We start from the raw sequence: 14,309 nt of genomic DNA on the forward strand, positions 1-14,309 counted from the left end.
ATCATTTATTCCCAATGGATTCTGATGCCAGAAATAAACAGTAAAAAGAAGACGTTCACCTTCTGCCCAGCAAAAATATGACAGGGCTCCCTGTATTGGATCCCAGAAAGGCACTAGGAATTTTTAAAAGTAGGAATTCTTGGGTTTTGTGTTGTTGTTGTTGTTGTTGTTTTCCTGGCAAGGTCTTAGAATTTGTAACCGTGACAATTAGCTTCAGAAAACACAGCTTCATGTTCCCTCTGAATATAACCAAGGACCAAAGGCATAGGTTTGTAGCCCACATACGAATTTCTTTTTAAAACTAAAACTAAAGTTTTAACTTTTTAAAGCTAAAACTCAGTTGGAATTCAATTCTCTAGTACTCCTGTCTCTCCTTTCCCTTCGTGTTCATTCTCAGTCTCTCCTTTCCCTTCGTGTTCATTCTCGCAGAACAACCTGCCTCTGAGACAGTATTTGCCCATTCCTTGATCACACCAACGTATTTGCAAATGACAATTGCTCCTATCTTTCATTTTACATTATTTCAAGTTGTCATGGATCTATTTTCCAAATATTTGTTTTGGGAATTCAAAAATATTGCCTCAAGAGGAAAATAGACATTTTAGCACACCATCCACAGCTGGGGGTTGTTACATGCAGATGGAATCTCTGAAGAAACACTTTACTTATATGTAATTTTGAATAATTTTATAGTTTATTGAAGTCCTAAAATTTTTTATAAGTTGAAGAACTTCACATTTTCATGAGTCCTCAACATTCTTGGTAGAAAACTTTACCCAGATCCTTGAGCAAAATGTAAATCAGACTTCACGCACAGATTTTATAGAGTTCAAAGTAACACGGCTTTTGATGCTGTTACAAACGTGCTGCTAAGTAAACAGCTACTAAGCAAACTGTTTTCCAAAAGATATCATTGAAGATGATCAACATTCTGAAGCAAATCACACATCAACATAAACACCAGCCTGAAGGTACTTCAGCATCAGAACTGCAAACTTCCACAATGTTTTCCAGCAAAGAGCAACAGAACCTTTCCCAGATGACATGAGATAGAAATCTGTGAGTGACTAGTGAGAAAACAGAGTCCTCTTTATCCCCTTCTGATGCGCCTAACTGATAATTCTTCATTTTTCTCATCAATGAACAAAATGGGAAAACTAATCTCAGCTTGAAGAAGAAATTGTTTCAATTACAAACATGTAACACATGCCACATAAGCACAGAATAGTTGAAAGTTTATTATGGTTATCAATATTATATCTCAGTAAGAGTAAACAAAACAGTGGAGAAATTCAAGATAAATACACAGTAATGAAAGTCAAAGATGGTCTTAAGCGTAGGAAATGGCCATAATCAATTTTATATTTCTCATGAATCGTGAATTCCATAACAAAAGTAACTGTATGAGGTTACCTATGTAAATATTCAGTACAAACAAGTTTTCATGCCCTTGTTTTTATTCTATGTGTTTTTAACATACATTATATTTGGTTAAGGACAATTATTTAGGTTCATAGCATAAATCGATATGATCAAGAGTATTAACTAGTAATTTTTATCTATTATGTAGACAGCAACTGACTTGCAAAGTTCTACTTCCCATGTGGATACAAAAATAGTCCCTCTTGAGATTTTCATGTTTGATTAAATATGCATTAAGAGATAGTGATGAAATGACAGTATATGGGACATAAGTCTCACATGTTGATTTAGTTCACTTCCCCAGATCAGCTGTACACACCCATAGCACTCTTACATACTTTTATCTATATCCAAAAATAGCATCTTAAACTACAAGATCATCAACAGGACAAGGAGGACACCTTGAGGTCATTCCAGAATGGTACACATTGTTATTCTTACAACTGAATCCACATTCAATGGGATTTTAAAAAATGAATCCCTCAAACAAATTAACAGTTTAGATATAAAATGTATAGTTTCCTCAAGAGGAGAAAAAGGCACACTGTTTCTCAAAAGCATTTGAAATGGCTTGAAAGTATTCTCCAATCACATTTAGATGTCATACACACGCACAAACCTGCACACACACAGTCACTCATACATAAACACACTCTCACACACAGACACCCTCTCTCACATATACATTCTTACTGAATGACATAGATAAACTTTTAAAATAAGCATAAAACTGTACAAAATGTTTTGACAAACTTAAATATTTTATACAGTGGCAAAGGTGAACACAGATTCCATAAACCACTGCACAGCCATTTTCTTTCATTAGGTCTAGAAAAATAGAAAGAACTAATGTGAGATTCTGCGTTGTCCCACATGACTCCTTTCCTATGAACTCTGGGTTGGAGCTGGGCTCGCAGAACCATTGGCAGCATGTTCTGGTTCCTCAGCACTATTGGTAGGCTCCGACGTTCCCACCCCTCTGCTGTCTTCCTGGGCTTTGTTCAGAGGACCATCTGGACGGACACAGTTAGCATCCTGCTTGCCTCCGTCCACTTCATTATGAAATTCAATTTTGTCTTGGCTGTTTGTTTTCTTCACTTGTCCATTCTGGGCAGGATAGATGCTGGCGATGATGTCATAGAGGAGCTGGTATTGCTCCTGGTGAAAGAAAGCAGCATGAACTTACATGGAGAACGTTCCTATGCCCAGAAGAGATGTCCAGGCACTATCCATTTCCTTTTGCAACTCTAGAACACATGTTCTGACATGTTCTCATCAGAAGCTCTCTCACTGACGTAACCATGCCCTAGGATCATGGGCAGGGTACCTTAGGAGCAACACAGACCAGATTACTCCCTGCTACTCATCATGTGATAACTGAACCCAAACTTGTGCCAAAATGTCAATTTTTGTACCTATGTTTCCTACCTCATGTGCACACATCATTTATGAATGTGAGCAGAAATCACCTCATTCAAGAAGCTTGCAAAATTCCCCATTGATTAAAATGAAGGGTCCCCAGTCACCCTCTCATACTTTCTGTCATTTTAGTTATTTGACTATTTAATAGTTATTTGCCTTTGAGTCTCTTTACCAGTCAATGCATTTATCAGGTATCCAAATACTTTTAAAAACCCGTCCATGGAAACTCAAATTGTGTGTTCATGAAAAGCTTTGCATATTTCAGTAAGAAATTGTACTGAGAGTGAATGCTACGTCAGTGATGTTTGACTCTGTTATTGCTGCAGACAGAGGCTACACGGGGTGCATAAATGGAATGCAGACCGATTTTCTCTGAACTCACAACTCTGCACTGTAAACTGCAGGCCTCTTGATTCTGCACCAGCCTCAGGATTGGTTTGGTTGGAAGCCATATTGTAACCGTTCTTAGCCTGGACTTCAAGGGGTGGCACACCTCATTCTGCCTATTTTCTTGATGCTCTGCCCTTGTATAAGCTTGAATGAGCAGTGACACATGACCACTGACCACTCACCCCTACTGTCAAAAGAAAATGACAGTTACTTGCCAATTTACTGGCAGCAGAGATTATTTTAGGCCAGCCAGACCTAAGTAGACACATCAGCTGACAGCAGATATATGAACCTGGATCTCATTGACTCTGCCTGGGAAGCTGAGTAGATCAATAGACTATCACTGAAATACAGTCATGTTATTGAAGTCACTAAATTCGGGACTGGTTTGTTATAAAATAAGACTATTTGATAAATGGACATTAAAGGATGTGACCATGTAACCTGTCATGACAAGTTAACAACAACTCTAATAAGGTCTTATTTACATTGATCATCTTTCATTGAGGATTAGGATGTAAAAATGAGTGGGAAATCAGAAAAATAGAGAAGAAAGGGGAAAGGGGAGGAAATGGGAGTGGAGGAGAAGGGGAAGTGCCCACATGGAAACACAGAGGACTTGAGAGTGACATCGAGGGACACTTACATAGCTGCACACCACCCCAGGCCGTGCTTTGCGTAGAGACTTTACCACTTGGAAGACATCAACCACATCTTCTGTTTCTGCACTTTCCAAGAGATTGAACAAGGCACAGAACAACCCTGTCTGCTGGGATCCATCTCTGTCAAAAGAAAAAGGGATTTTAAAAAGTAGAACATGAATTAACTCACTGTTTTATAGAGAAGGGGCTATTAGCATGAACACAGAGAGATGGGATATGCTTTTTTTTTTTTTTTTTTTTTTTGGTTTTTCGAGACAGGGTTTCTCTGTATAGCCCTGGCTGTCCTGGAACTCACTTTGTAGACCAGGCTGGCCTCGAACTCAGAAATCCGCCTGCCTCTGCCTCCCGAGTGCTGGGATTAAAGGCGTGTGCCACCACGCCCGGCGGGGGATATGCTTTTGTTTTGTTTTTTAATTTCACGCCTACTATATGCACCTTGCTCTCATTTTTTTAAAGGCCAAATTAGTTTCTGTGAATGCATTTGAGGACAGGCTTTCCCAATACATGATTATGACTTCTGGTTCTGTGCCTTAGTGAGACATAGATTTAGCTTTAAGAGCTTGGTTTCTTTCATTTATTGCTTTGTGTTTTCAAATGCATCTTTACTTATGTCCTCAGGTCCTCAATCCTTAGGATTAATATACCATGCTTGATTTGATAGAAGGATTAGAACATGTCCGGATACAGATTCCAAGGATTAGCCCCACATCACTCCCTGCTCTGCTTTGATCGCCATTTCTTAACAGTTTTCTCCTTTTACATTAGTGTGAAAATGATGCTTGACAGAGTTATTCACTAAGACAAGGACATCCTAATAATTTATCAACCACAGGAGGAAAAGAGTAAGGGTGAAAACGACAACGTGGCTTCCTTTTAAACCTCACATAATCAGCAAGTGCTCTGTATATGACTTCATGGAGAAAACACCTAAGCAATAAATTCAAGCCTAACTTGCTGTTTGTTGATTTTCTTTTCCATGTAAATTAAATGTTCAAATAACCCTGGGGAAAAAGTATGCCCATGGGGGACTGTTTCTTTATCTTTGGTAATATTAGTGAGGACTTTCACAGCTTTTAAAAGCATTTCTTCAGATTTACAGTGTTCACCTCATATTAGGATTTTTAAAATATTTGCCATAAATTTTAATGTTCCTTTACTGTAAACTTTTCATATTACACCTCTTTTTCAATATGTCTTGAGAGGGTTATGTGAATATCTGCTATGAGTGACCCCCATGTGTCTCCACAGCAAGGACTAATGACATTAAACCATATTATTTGTGAGAGGACTTTGGAGAATCAGTTCAGAAGTGACAACCAATGAAATTTTACCTCATGTTCAAGTTAAGGGCACTTGGCCAGGCTCAGCAGATAAGGGTGCCTATGCTTAGTTCTAGTGACCTGAGTTGATTCTTGGATTCCACAGGTGACAGGAAGTATATAGTCCTGACTACTGTTCTCTGACCTCCTCATGTGTAACATGGTCTGCACACATGCACACACACACACACACACACACACACACACACACACACAATTTCATAAAAAGCTTACAAATAACTAGCTTAACATATATCTACTGGATGCAAGCCATTTAGCCATGAGGTTGTGTCATATCCAGTAGAGTGAATGCAATGCACAGAAGTCTATCCACAATGGAATCTACCAGCCAACCTATTCATACATATTTCTGCTTTTCACATACTCATTTACCACATCTAGCACTGCAGCTCTAATGCTGGGCAAAGCAGAGTCAAAGATGCCATCAAATGATAGGAAGCAGCTACCAGCCTAGAAGCCTGGCTTTATAGCCTTTATTGTTTATATTACTATTATAGTCATGCTGCATATAAATAACATGAGAGTGAATGGCTTCATGGAGATTTTCACTGGACCACACCATCTACATCTTCATAAAAGTGAAGACAAAGCCTTCTAACCTTAGAGTACACCCTATCAGCTTCCTAACCTGCAGTGGACGAGGATTGATGCATGCTTGTGATACTTCATCCCTTCTGGGGAAGCCTTGGGAAGCTTCTGTTTGAGATCCTGAATCATAGACACCAGGTCTTTGGGTTCTGCAGGCAGCTCTTCCCCTTTCCATGTGGTACACTGGTACTGGTACACAGTTCTGGGCTCCTTCCTCTGCAATCCGAGGTGAAGTGAACATTAGCTCAAATGAACTTCGGTCCAGTCTATCATAACTTTGATAGCTGCTTTTTGGTTGTTTTTACAGATGCTTTCATTCAAATAACATTTCTCGGAAACATTATAAAGACAGTGGTCTTGAGGACACACAACAGTTTATATTAATTTGCTATCAGATTAATGACATGATAATTATATCATAATTTTGAAAGCAAACGTGCTTTCTGAGTGTTTACCTACCTTGGAATGTCTCAGCTCAAAGGTTCGGAGAGTGTAGGCTGAGGCTCTGTGTGTGTCTTTTACCTCCACTTCCATGTCTCCATAAGTCTGCTTTCCTTCGCCCCAGTACTGAGCACAGACTTCCTAGATAAAAAAAAATAACACGACTTGCCATGTTTTACCGAGGTATTGTCTTTGTTCTTTGAGGTATTCAGAACCCCTTTTCTCTTCCTACCTCTTATTTTTGTACTAAATAGAAAATATTGAATTCTAAAATAATTGAAACATTAATTCTCAACTGAGGGCACCCCAAGGGCTGAGAAACACCTAAGGAAATGTTCAACATCCTTAGTCATCAGGGAAATGCAAATCAAAACAACCCTGAAACTTCAGCTCACAACAGTTAGAACTGCTAAGATTAAAAAACAAAAAAAACCAAAAAGCTCAGGTGACAGCAAAGGCTGGCGAAGAGATGGAGAAAGAGGAACACTCCTCCATTGTTGGTGGGATTGCAAGCTGTTACAACCCCTCTGGAAATCAGTCTGGCAGTTCCTCAGAAAATTGGACATAGTACTACAGGAGGATCCAACAATACCTCTCCTGGGCATATACCCAGAAGATGTTCCAACTGGTAATAAGGACACAATGTTCCACTATGTTCATATCAGCCTTATATATAATAGCCAGAAGCTGGGAAGAACACAGATGTCTCTCCACAGAGGAATAGATACAGAAAATGGGGTACATTTACACAATGGAGTACTACTGAGCTATTAAAAGTGATGAATTCATGAAATTGTTAGGCAAATGGATGGACCTAAAAAAATGTCATCTTGAGTGAGGTAATCAAGTCACAAAAGAACACACACGGTATGCACTCAGTGATAAGTGGACATTAGCCCAGAAGTTCAGAATACCCAAGATACAATTCACAGACCACATGAAACTCAAGAAGGGAGACGAATGTGTAGGTGCTTCTGTCCTTCTTAGAAAGGGGAAAAATACTCATGGGCGCAAATATGGAAACAAAATGTACAACAGAGACTGAAGGAAAGGCCATCCATGGACTGTCCCACCTGGAGATGCATCCCAGATACAGTCACCAAACTCTGACACTATTGTGGATGCTAAGAAATGCTTACTGAAAGGAGCCTGATATAGCTGTCTCCTGAGAGGCCCCACCAGAGCCTTACAGAGTTGGATACTCACAGCCAACCATTGCACTGAGTGTGGAATCCTCAATGAAGGAGTTAGAGAAAGGACTAAAGGAGCTGAAGGTGTTTGAAACTCCATAGGAAGAACAACAATATCAACCAACCAGACCTCCAGAGCTCCCAGGGACTAAGCCACCAATCAAGGAGTACACATTGCTCCAGCCGCATATGTAGCAGAGGACAGCCTTGTCAGGCATGGATAGGAAGAGAGGTCCTTAGTCCTATGAAGGCTGGATAGATGCCCCAGTGTAGGGAAATCGAGGGTGGGGAGGCTGGGGTGGGTGGGTGAGTAGAGGAACACCCTCATAGAAGCAGGGGGAGGGGGATGGAACAGGGGGTTTCTGGGAGGTGGGGAAACCTGGTAAAGGGATAACACTTGAAATGTAAATAATATTAAAAATAAAAATAATAAATAAATAAATAAAATACAGTGAAAAAACTTCACTGCGTGGTGGCTGGAAATGATCAGAGTAATCCAGAGTATCTTTATCATCTCTGGAAGAGGTCTTTGGAATTTGTTTCTCTTTTAAAACCCTGATCATACAACCCCTTCAAAAATCTATAGAATGAGCTGACATCAGCCATGACTTTCCCAACAGCCTGGGCTCTTCTATTCCCCCACTGGTCCTTGAGAACAGAGTCTATTTGCATTGATTCAAGATTTCACCCAGCATCTTTATGGCCAACTTTATGAAAAGCTACATTGAGACAGCAAGAAAGTAAAGGGTCAGACTGGAGAGTAAGGGAACCAGAGGTCTCTACAAACTAGCATCCTATAATTGCTGACAAGAGGTAGGGGGAGGAAGCTGAAGATGGAGCTTGAGAGGGAGACAGATGAGAGACAGAGACAGAGAAGAGAGAGAAAAGGGGACTGAGCAGAGGGGATTTGTAGGGGAGAGATGTAGAAGCAGAGAAAGGGGTAGGGAAGAGAGAGAGTGTAATGGATCATGGTGCATGCTTATGAGGATTTCACTTACCATATGTCAGAACTAAAATCCTATCAAATGATCTACCATTGGGAATTTTTAATGGTTTCTTAGGGTACTAAGAGAAATACCAAACATATGTCACATGGATTAATTAGAAAGTAAATGTACGTCTTACGTTTACCACCAATTATAGAATTTTGTGGCAATAATAACCCATGGGAATGAAGAAAGAAAGATGCAGCTGAAAATTTCAAACTGTTTTGTCTTCATAGAAGAATGGAGTTAGGAAACACGGAGGAGGGTCATTTAGGAACACAGGATATTTGTGTATTGAGAATACCGGGTGGGGTGCCAAGGCTCTGTATGTAAACATACTTGCCCAGAATGGAAAGTGTATTTCCACACATGAATATAGGAGAAAAGTAAAAGGTATAATCTTCTATCATGTAGCCCCCTCAGCCCACCATGTGCCCAGGAATTAAGAGAATGTCATAAGACAAAGAAACCAACCGGGCAAAGATCTTCGGGCAATAACAAGGTGGATTGTGTAGCAGAGGGATCAAATATGAAGATCGTAGCAATAAACAAGGAATGCAAGAATGGATAATGGCCCTGCATGGTCAGGAGTTTTTTTAAAGCAGCGTTCTTCAAAGCACAAACCTGGTCTCCATTCACTAACTCTGTCAACATCACAATAACATTGACTTTTCTTTGGAATATCATCTGCCAAAAGTCACCGATCGTTTCTTTTAGTGGTCCCTGAGCAGCAATCATCATTTCTGGTTTCCAGTAACTCTAAAAAAATCACAAAGATGGAATTTGTTAGTGCTACCATCAAAGAAAGATCAATAGCCTCTTAAACTTTTAGAAAAAAAATTAATTGATTTGGTATCATTGCCATTAATAGACAAAGTTAAGATTCTGAAGCCCAAGACAAGTTCAGTGTCTATTCATTTCATTCTCACCTAGTGATGTGAAATTACAGTTACAATATACAATGCTACCTATCAAAAATACTTTTCTAAAACCCCCTTCCTTTATTAATTGTTTTAATTGTGAAAATGAATTAATGTAATCATATAAAGTTATTCTTATCAATGATCTATTTTAACTTGTGTCTATAGTTTTTCTCCTGAAATAATGCAATTAAGCTAATACTCACTAAAGTATGAGTTGCAGGAAGATCTGGAGAATAAATAAATCCAATTGAGTTTGTAAGTCTTTACTGAATCCCTTATTTATTCTTTTGGGGTTTTTGTTTGGTTGGTTAGTTGGTTGGTTTGGTTTTAGTTTTGGGGGTTTTGGTTTTGTTTTTTTCCCCAAATATTTTATGATATAAATTCATCTGAGAGATTTTTAAAAATGCTGTTATGTGACCATCAAGATTAACAAGATCAGTGCTAGGATGCTCAGAAAAATCTAACTAATCTGGTTATCTGAGGGAAAAAGACTTCACTGTATTGTCATGTAGATTCAGCTGTGCCGGTGTGAATAACTAATACGTTCTAATAGTTGTACTTACTGTAATTTTGTTGTTTAAACTAGTATGTTAATATGTTTAAAATAAAATACAAGCAATAGCACTTCCTTGTTCTAAATCAAATGATTAAATTTTAACCCTTTTAGGTAGTTTGATACATTTAAAATATTATCTGGTGGAACTTTTGCACCTATGAATATGCGATTATCATTGAGCTCCTTATCTAAGTGTAATATTGCCTAAGAGAGAGACCTAACAGCACAGCAGTCATCTCAAAAGGGTCAGAGCCTGGTTTTGGAGTGTGGGTACCTACCATCACAAAGGACGCATTAATGTATTTACTGGTTTCTTCTGAGTCACTGTCATCATCTGAAGATTCATCTGATTCAGGCTCACTCTCTTTGCTCATCTCCAGTTCATGCTTAAGTGGCACTCTGTTAAAGTCATCTATGGAACAGGAAACAGCAGCAAGTCTTACCAAAGAAGTCCTAAGTACTGAGGACTGAGCTCATCTAGAAACACTATGTTGGAATGATCACTTTCCTGGGCTTAACTGAAAACTCAGATGCAATCAAATCAAATTTCCTACTGACAGACACATAGAAATGAAGAAGAAATTAAGAATTAAATGAACTGATCTAACTTCAGAGCTTAGACTTTTGTTTTCAATGTTATTCAATTAACATTAAATTAAAATTTTCTAAGTTCATTCTTCAAAATGATTCCCTTTTAATCCAAATTTTATCTAGTTCTAAAGCATTCCTTCTTTCTCAATATTTTAAATCACTAATAACCTGGCTGATGATGCACTTAATGACATTACTAACAGTGCCATATTTTAACAGTATTAACAAACTTTTGCAGAAATTAACTAGGTCAGCCATGTACTGCTTTGATTTATCTGGTTTCCTTGTTTATTAGCTTATATTTTACTCATGCTAATTTTGGTAGATGCAGCTGGATGCAATCAAAGCAGCACCAGGTGTGATCCTATCGGTATTCTTACATAGAGATAAAACTTAAAATAATTGCTCATATTTCCAATGTAGTAAGTTTAGTGAGTGACAATGTATCAAAGCTTTCCAGCTCTCAATCCCGTTAAAACCTCTGCTATATCATGATTACCTTGACATTTAATAAAGGTAAGATAAAACTAGTGAAGAAGATTAAGTCTTTCTTTGCCCCAACTCACAGATTTCATCTTCTTATAACTTATTTCTGCTTTTTGTATTTTTTAATATGCCTGTGTTGAGGTAGGGGTGGACACACTAAATACTGTCCATCTTTTAAAGTTAATTGAAAATACTTGGGATTTAAATAATCTGCTAAAATTAAATTTTAGATAGCAAACAAATTAATTTTTTTTCTTTCTTTCTTCCTCCTCTATCTTTCCTTTGGCTTTTGAGGCAGAGTTTTTCTGTGTAATCCTGGATGTCCCGGAACTCACTCTGTAGACCAGGCTGGTCTCAAACTGACAAAGATCCTCCTGCCTCTTTCTCCAAGGTGTTGCGACTAAAGGCATGCCCCACCCAGCTGCTCACAAACTTATCTACTGTCAATTAAGGGTCACTTCATTGTCCATGTCTTCCATTAGGTAAGCCCCAAAACGGCTTAACTGTATCTGATACAAGAAAGAAAGGTCAAGTACATACATGGAACAACATTAGAACTCCTGTTCTTCTTCTTATTTTCTTCTTGATTTCCAATGTGCTGTGTCCTCCAACTCCTGTATGAAGGAAGTCTCTAAGAAAAACCAAGAAGAAAGCCTCCTTTAAAATCCAATATTTCCTAAAGTATTGTAGCCTGAGATATCTCTTAAACCATTATATCATGAATGCCTATAAAATTTCTGTAACTTCCCATGGGTGACAGGTATTTTTTTTAATTGTTTGTTTTAAATTTATTTTTTTTATTTTTCTCAACATAATAAATTTATTATTTGGCAATTTCATACAATGCTCCCTGACCACACTCCCATCCTATTCCTTCTAGGTCCACCCTTCCACCCACCCACCCATGCACCTTCCCCTGAAAAAGAAAAAAAAATACACCAAGTCCAATTTGTGTTGCCCACATACTCATTCAAGTATGGTCAAACTTCTAGTTCAGTCTCTGAAAGATAACTGAGTCCACAGATTTTAAATTTGTCTCTGAAGCTTTCCATTTCAGACTTTTGTTAGCTTTGAATTGCTGAGTTGGGACTGAAAAATGACATTTGTACCTGATAGAGTTTGTTTCTTAGTTAAGAGATACTTGACAACAAGTTTGCATAGCTTTTTCCTTCATTAGGTGCAACAACAAAATAGACTTTCATTATTAACCACCCTGGAATGGCAAATTATTTTAAGAGACCAGGTCTTGGTCAACAAAATGGTATTCAAAGGAAGTGACTACATCTGTTGAGAGACAGAGCAAAAGTATAGCAATTCAAACTTATATGAAAAACTGTCATTTGAAAAGAGAAAGCATGAACAAAGAAAACCTTAATAGCATTGAACATCAACATGGCTTTATAGGGAAATGTTTTCTAAATCTCAGCCATGAAGACACAGAGATGCAACCAGAGCTGTGATCCAAGAAGTTCCGTCTACATCTCCAGCCAGCAAAGAGACCAGGCATTATTCACTTGATGCTGACTTTCTAGGTGTCCACAAGGATGTGGATGTTACAGAATTTTACAGTAAAGTTCCAAACTGCTGCTGAGCCCAGTCAATGTGTAGCATGGTTAGATGCCCTGCAGGGAACTCTGCAGTGGTCTGAGTGTGAAGCTATGATGGTGAAACTTGAGATGCAGTGGAAACCTCAGTAGAGTGAAGATGACATAAGTATAGGCCGTTTGCCAAGGAAATGTATAGCAGCCGCATGCTCCCGATGCCACAAACATAAAGAAGACCAGCAGAATCGTTTGGGGAAGAAGTTGACACAAAATTACCCCGCAGAATATGCTTTATTAGGAGAGAGATGGAGGAGGCCGTGGCAAGCAGTGCAATGATTTGGGGTCTTAAAGTGGGGGAGCAATTCACATAATATAACATCATACTGCAGACAGCATGATGGGGCTTCAGAGCCTTGGCTTTGAACCTAGAAAAGGCCAGCAATGGGAGAGCTAGGCATACTATCTAATATGTCTGGGTTTCATAAAGCAGAGACAGCTCCTTCAGTTCCCTAAGAAGCAAAGGACACTTCTTACTTTTACAGGTTTCCCAATATGGAAGGAAGTTCTATACTAGCTTTTCAGTCTGACTTAGTCTGTGTGCTAAGGAGGCAGGCACTGGTGAACACTGCTAATGATATGGATATGGACTGTGCTTGATTTCTTTACCCTTAAAACCCAAGACTGATTTCCCACAGCAGAGGCTATCAGTTATTTCTAGAGAACAGTCTACAGGGAGAGGAGTATGGCCTAATTCTGGTGAGATGGATGGTCTGTGATCCAAGTCTGAGAACATTCTCTTCCACTGTGCTTTCTCCTCCACAATGGACTAAACCATCAAGCCATGAGCCAAGGTAAACCTCTCCTCCTTCACTCCCTCTTGATCTTTCTCAACTCTAAATGGTCTTTTTATTGATACTTGGTCACAGCAATGAAAAATGTAATTTACAGAAACCCAGCTACCTTGGAAAACACCACAATATGTGAGAAACCACCCAAACACTGTCCTCAAGTAGAAATAACCTAATATTCTAAGTGGAACTGGTGGATTTCCTTCCACCAGTGTAATATGGAGAATTATTTACTCTTCAATCCTTGCGTCTTTCAAATGCCCAAATCTAAACCTCTCAGAGAGGTCACCAATGTACAGGCCAGGACAGTAATAACTAGGTCCATGGTACCAAGGCTACTGACACCTCCTAGTAGAATAATTGAGAGTAGGGTCCCATGCCAACTGCACGTGGCCTTGAATATGCTGGGGTGTATAAGAAATGGAAGATTAGCTGGAAGAGGACTCAGCTTTCCTGAGGTCACTATCTATGATGGTGTAGAGGTTTGCATTGATCCATCTGATATGAGATGTCTTTACTATTGTAAACATTCCTTTATCTGTATTCTGCAAGTAAGACCAGTAAACTTCCTGGTTGCTCAAATTGAACTCTGATGGAATTGTGACTTTGGTGGTGCTTTGGGTGTCCTCTTGAAGTCTTGTCTTTTATACACAGAAAAAGCTATATCAGCACTGTGGTATTTCAGCAAATACCTTTCTATCAACTTTCTGGTGTCCATTGTCTCCTCAGCAAACACTACATCCTGATCCTCTTCTCCCAGCAATCTCTTTCCATTCCCTTTATACCAAGTAGATATCACTTGATACCATCAAGAAGCTGAGTCATTGTCAGGCTTACATTTCTTAGACTCATAGTTTGAATAAAAATTACATTTTGTCTTTATTCTGCCTTCAACTTGCAAGTAATTTATACCAATTTCT

The 14,309-nt window shown here is 38.8% G+C and overlaps 1 protein-coding gene across 4 annotated transcripts in view; it reads right to left on the minus strand.

Moving 5' to 3' along the window:
* Positions 1-704: 704 nt before the first annotated feature.
* Positions 705-14,309, minus strand: part of Ptprc (protein tyrosine phosphatase receptor type C) — a 113,226-nt gene continuing 99,621 nt past the window's right edge. For all 4 annotated transcript variants that reach the window (XM_029476882.2, XM_029476881.2, XM_029476880.2 and 1 more), the window contains 7 exons: positions 11,538-11,628; positions 10,199-10,332; positions 9,066-9,200; positions 6,284-6,406; positions 5,865-6,040; positions 3,881-4,016; positions 705-2,580 (listed from right to left, as the gene is read on the minus strand). In XM_029476882.2, coding sequence (XP_029332742.1) covers positions 2,308-2,580; positions 3,881-4,016; positions 5,865-6,040; positions 6,284-6,406; positions 9,066-9,200; positions 10,199-10,332; positions 11,538-11,628 — 1,068 coding nt within the window. In that variant the 3' untranslated portion in view covers positions 705-2,307. The remainder of the gene's footprint in view (positions 2,581-3,880; positions 4,017-5,864; positions 6,041-6,283; positions 6,407-9,065; positions 9,201-10,198; positions 10,333-11,537; positions 11,629-14,309) is intronic.

The sequence above is a fragment of the Mus caroli genome, unplaced genomic scaffold (genome assembly GCF_978045245.1).
Source record: "Mus caroli unplaced genomic scaffold, Mus_caroli_1 scaffold_1, whole genome shotgun sequence".
NCBI lineage: Eukaryota > Metazoa > Chordata > Mammalia > Rodentia > Muridae > Mus > Mus caroli.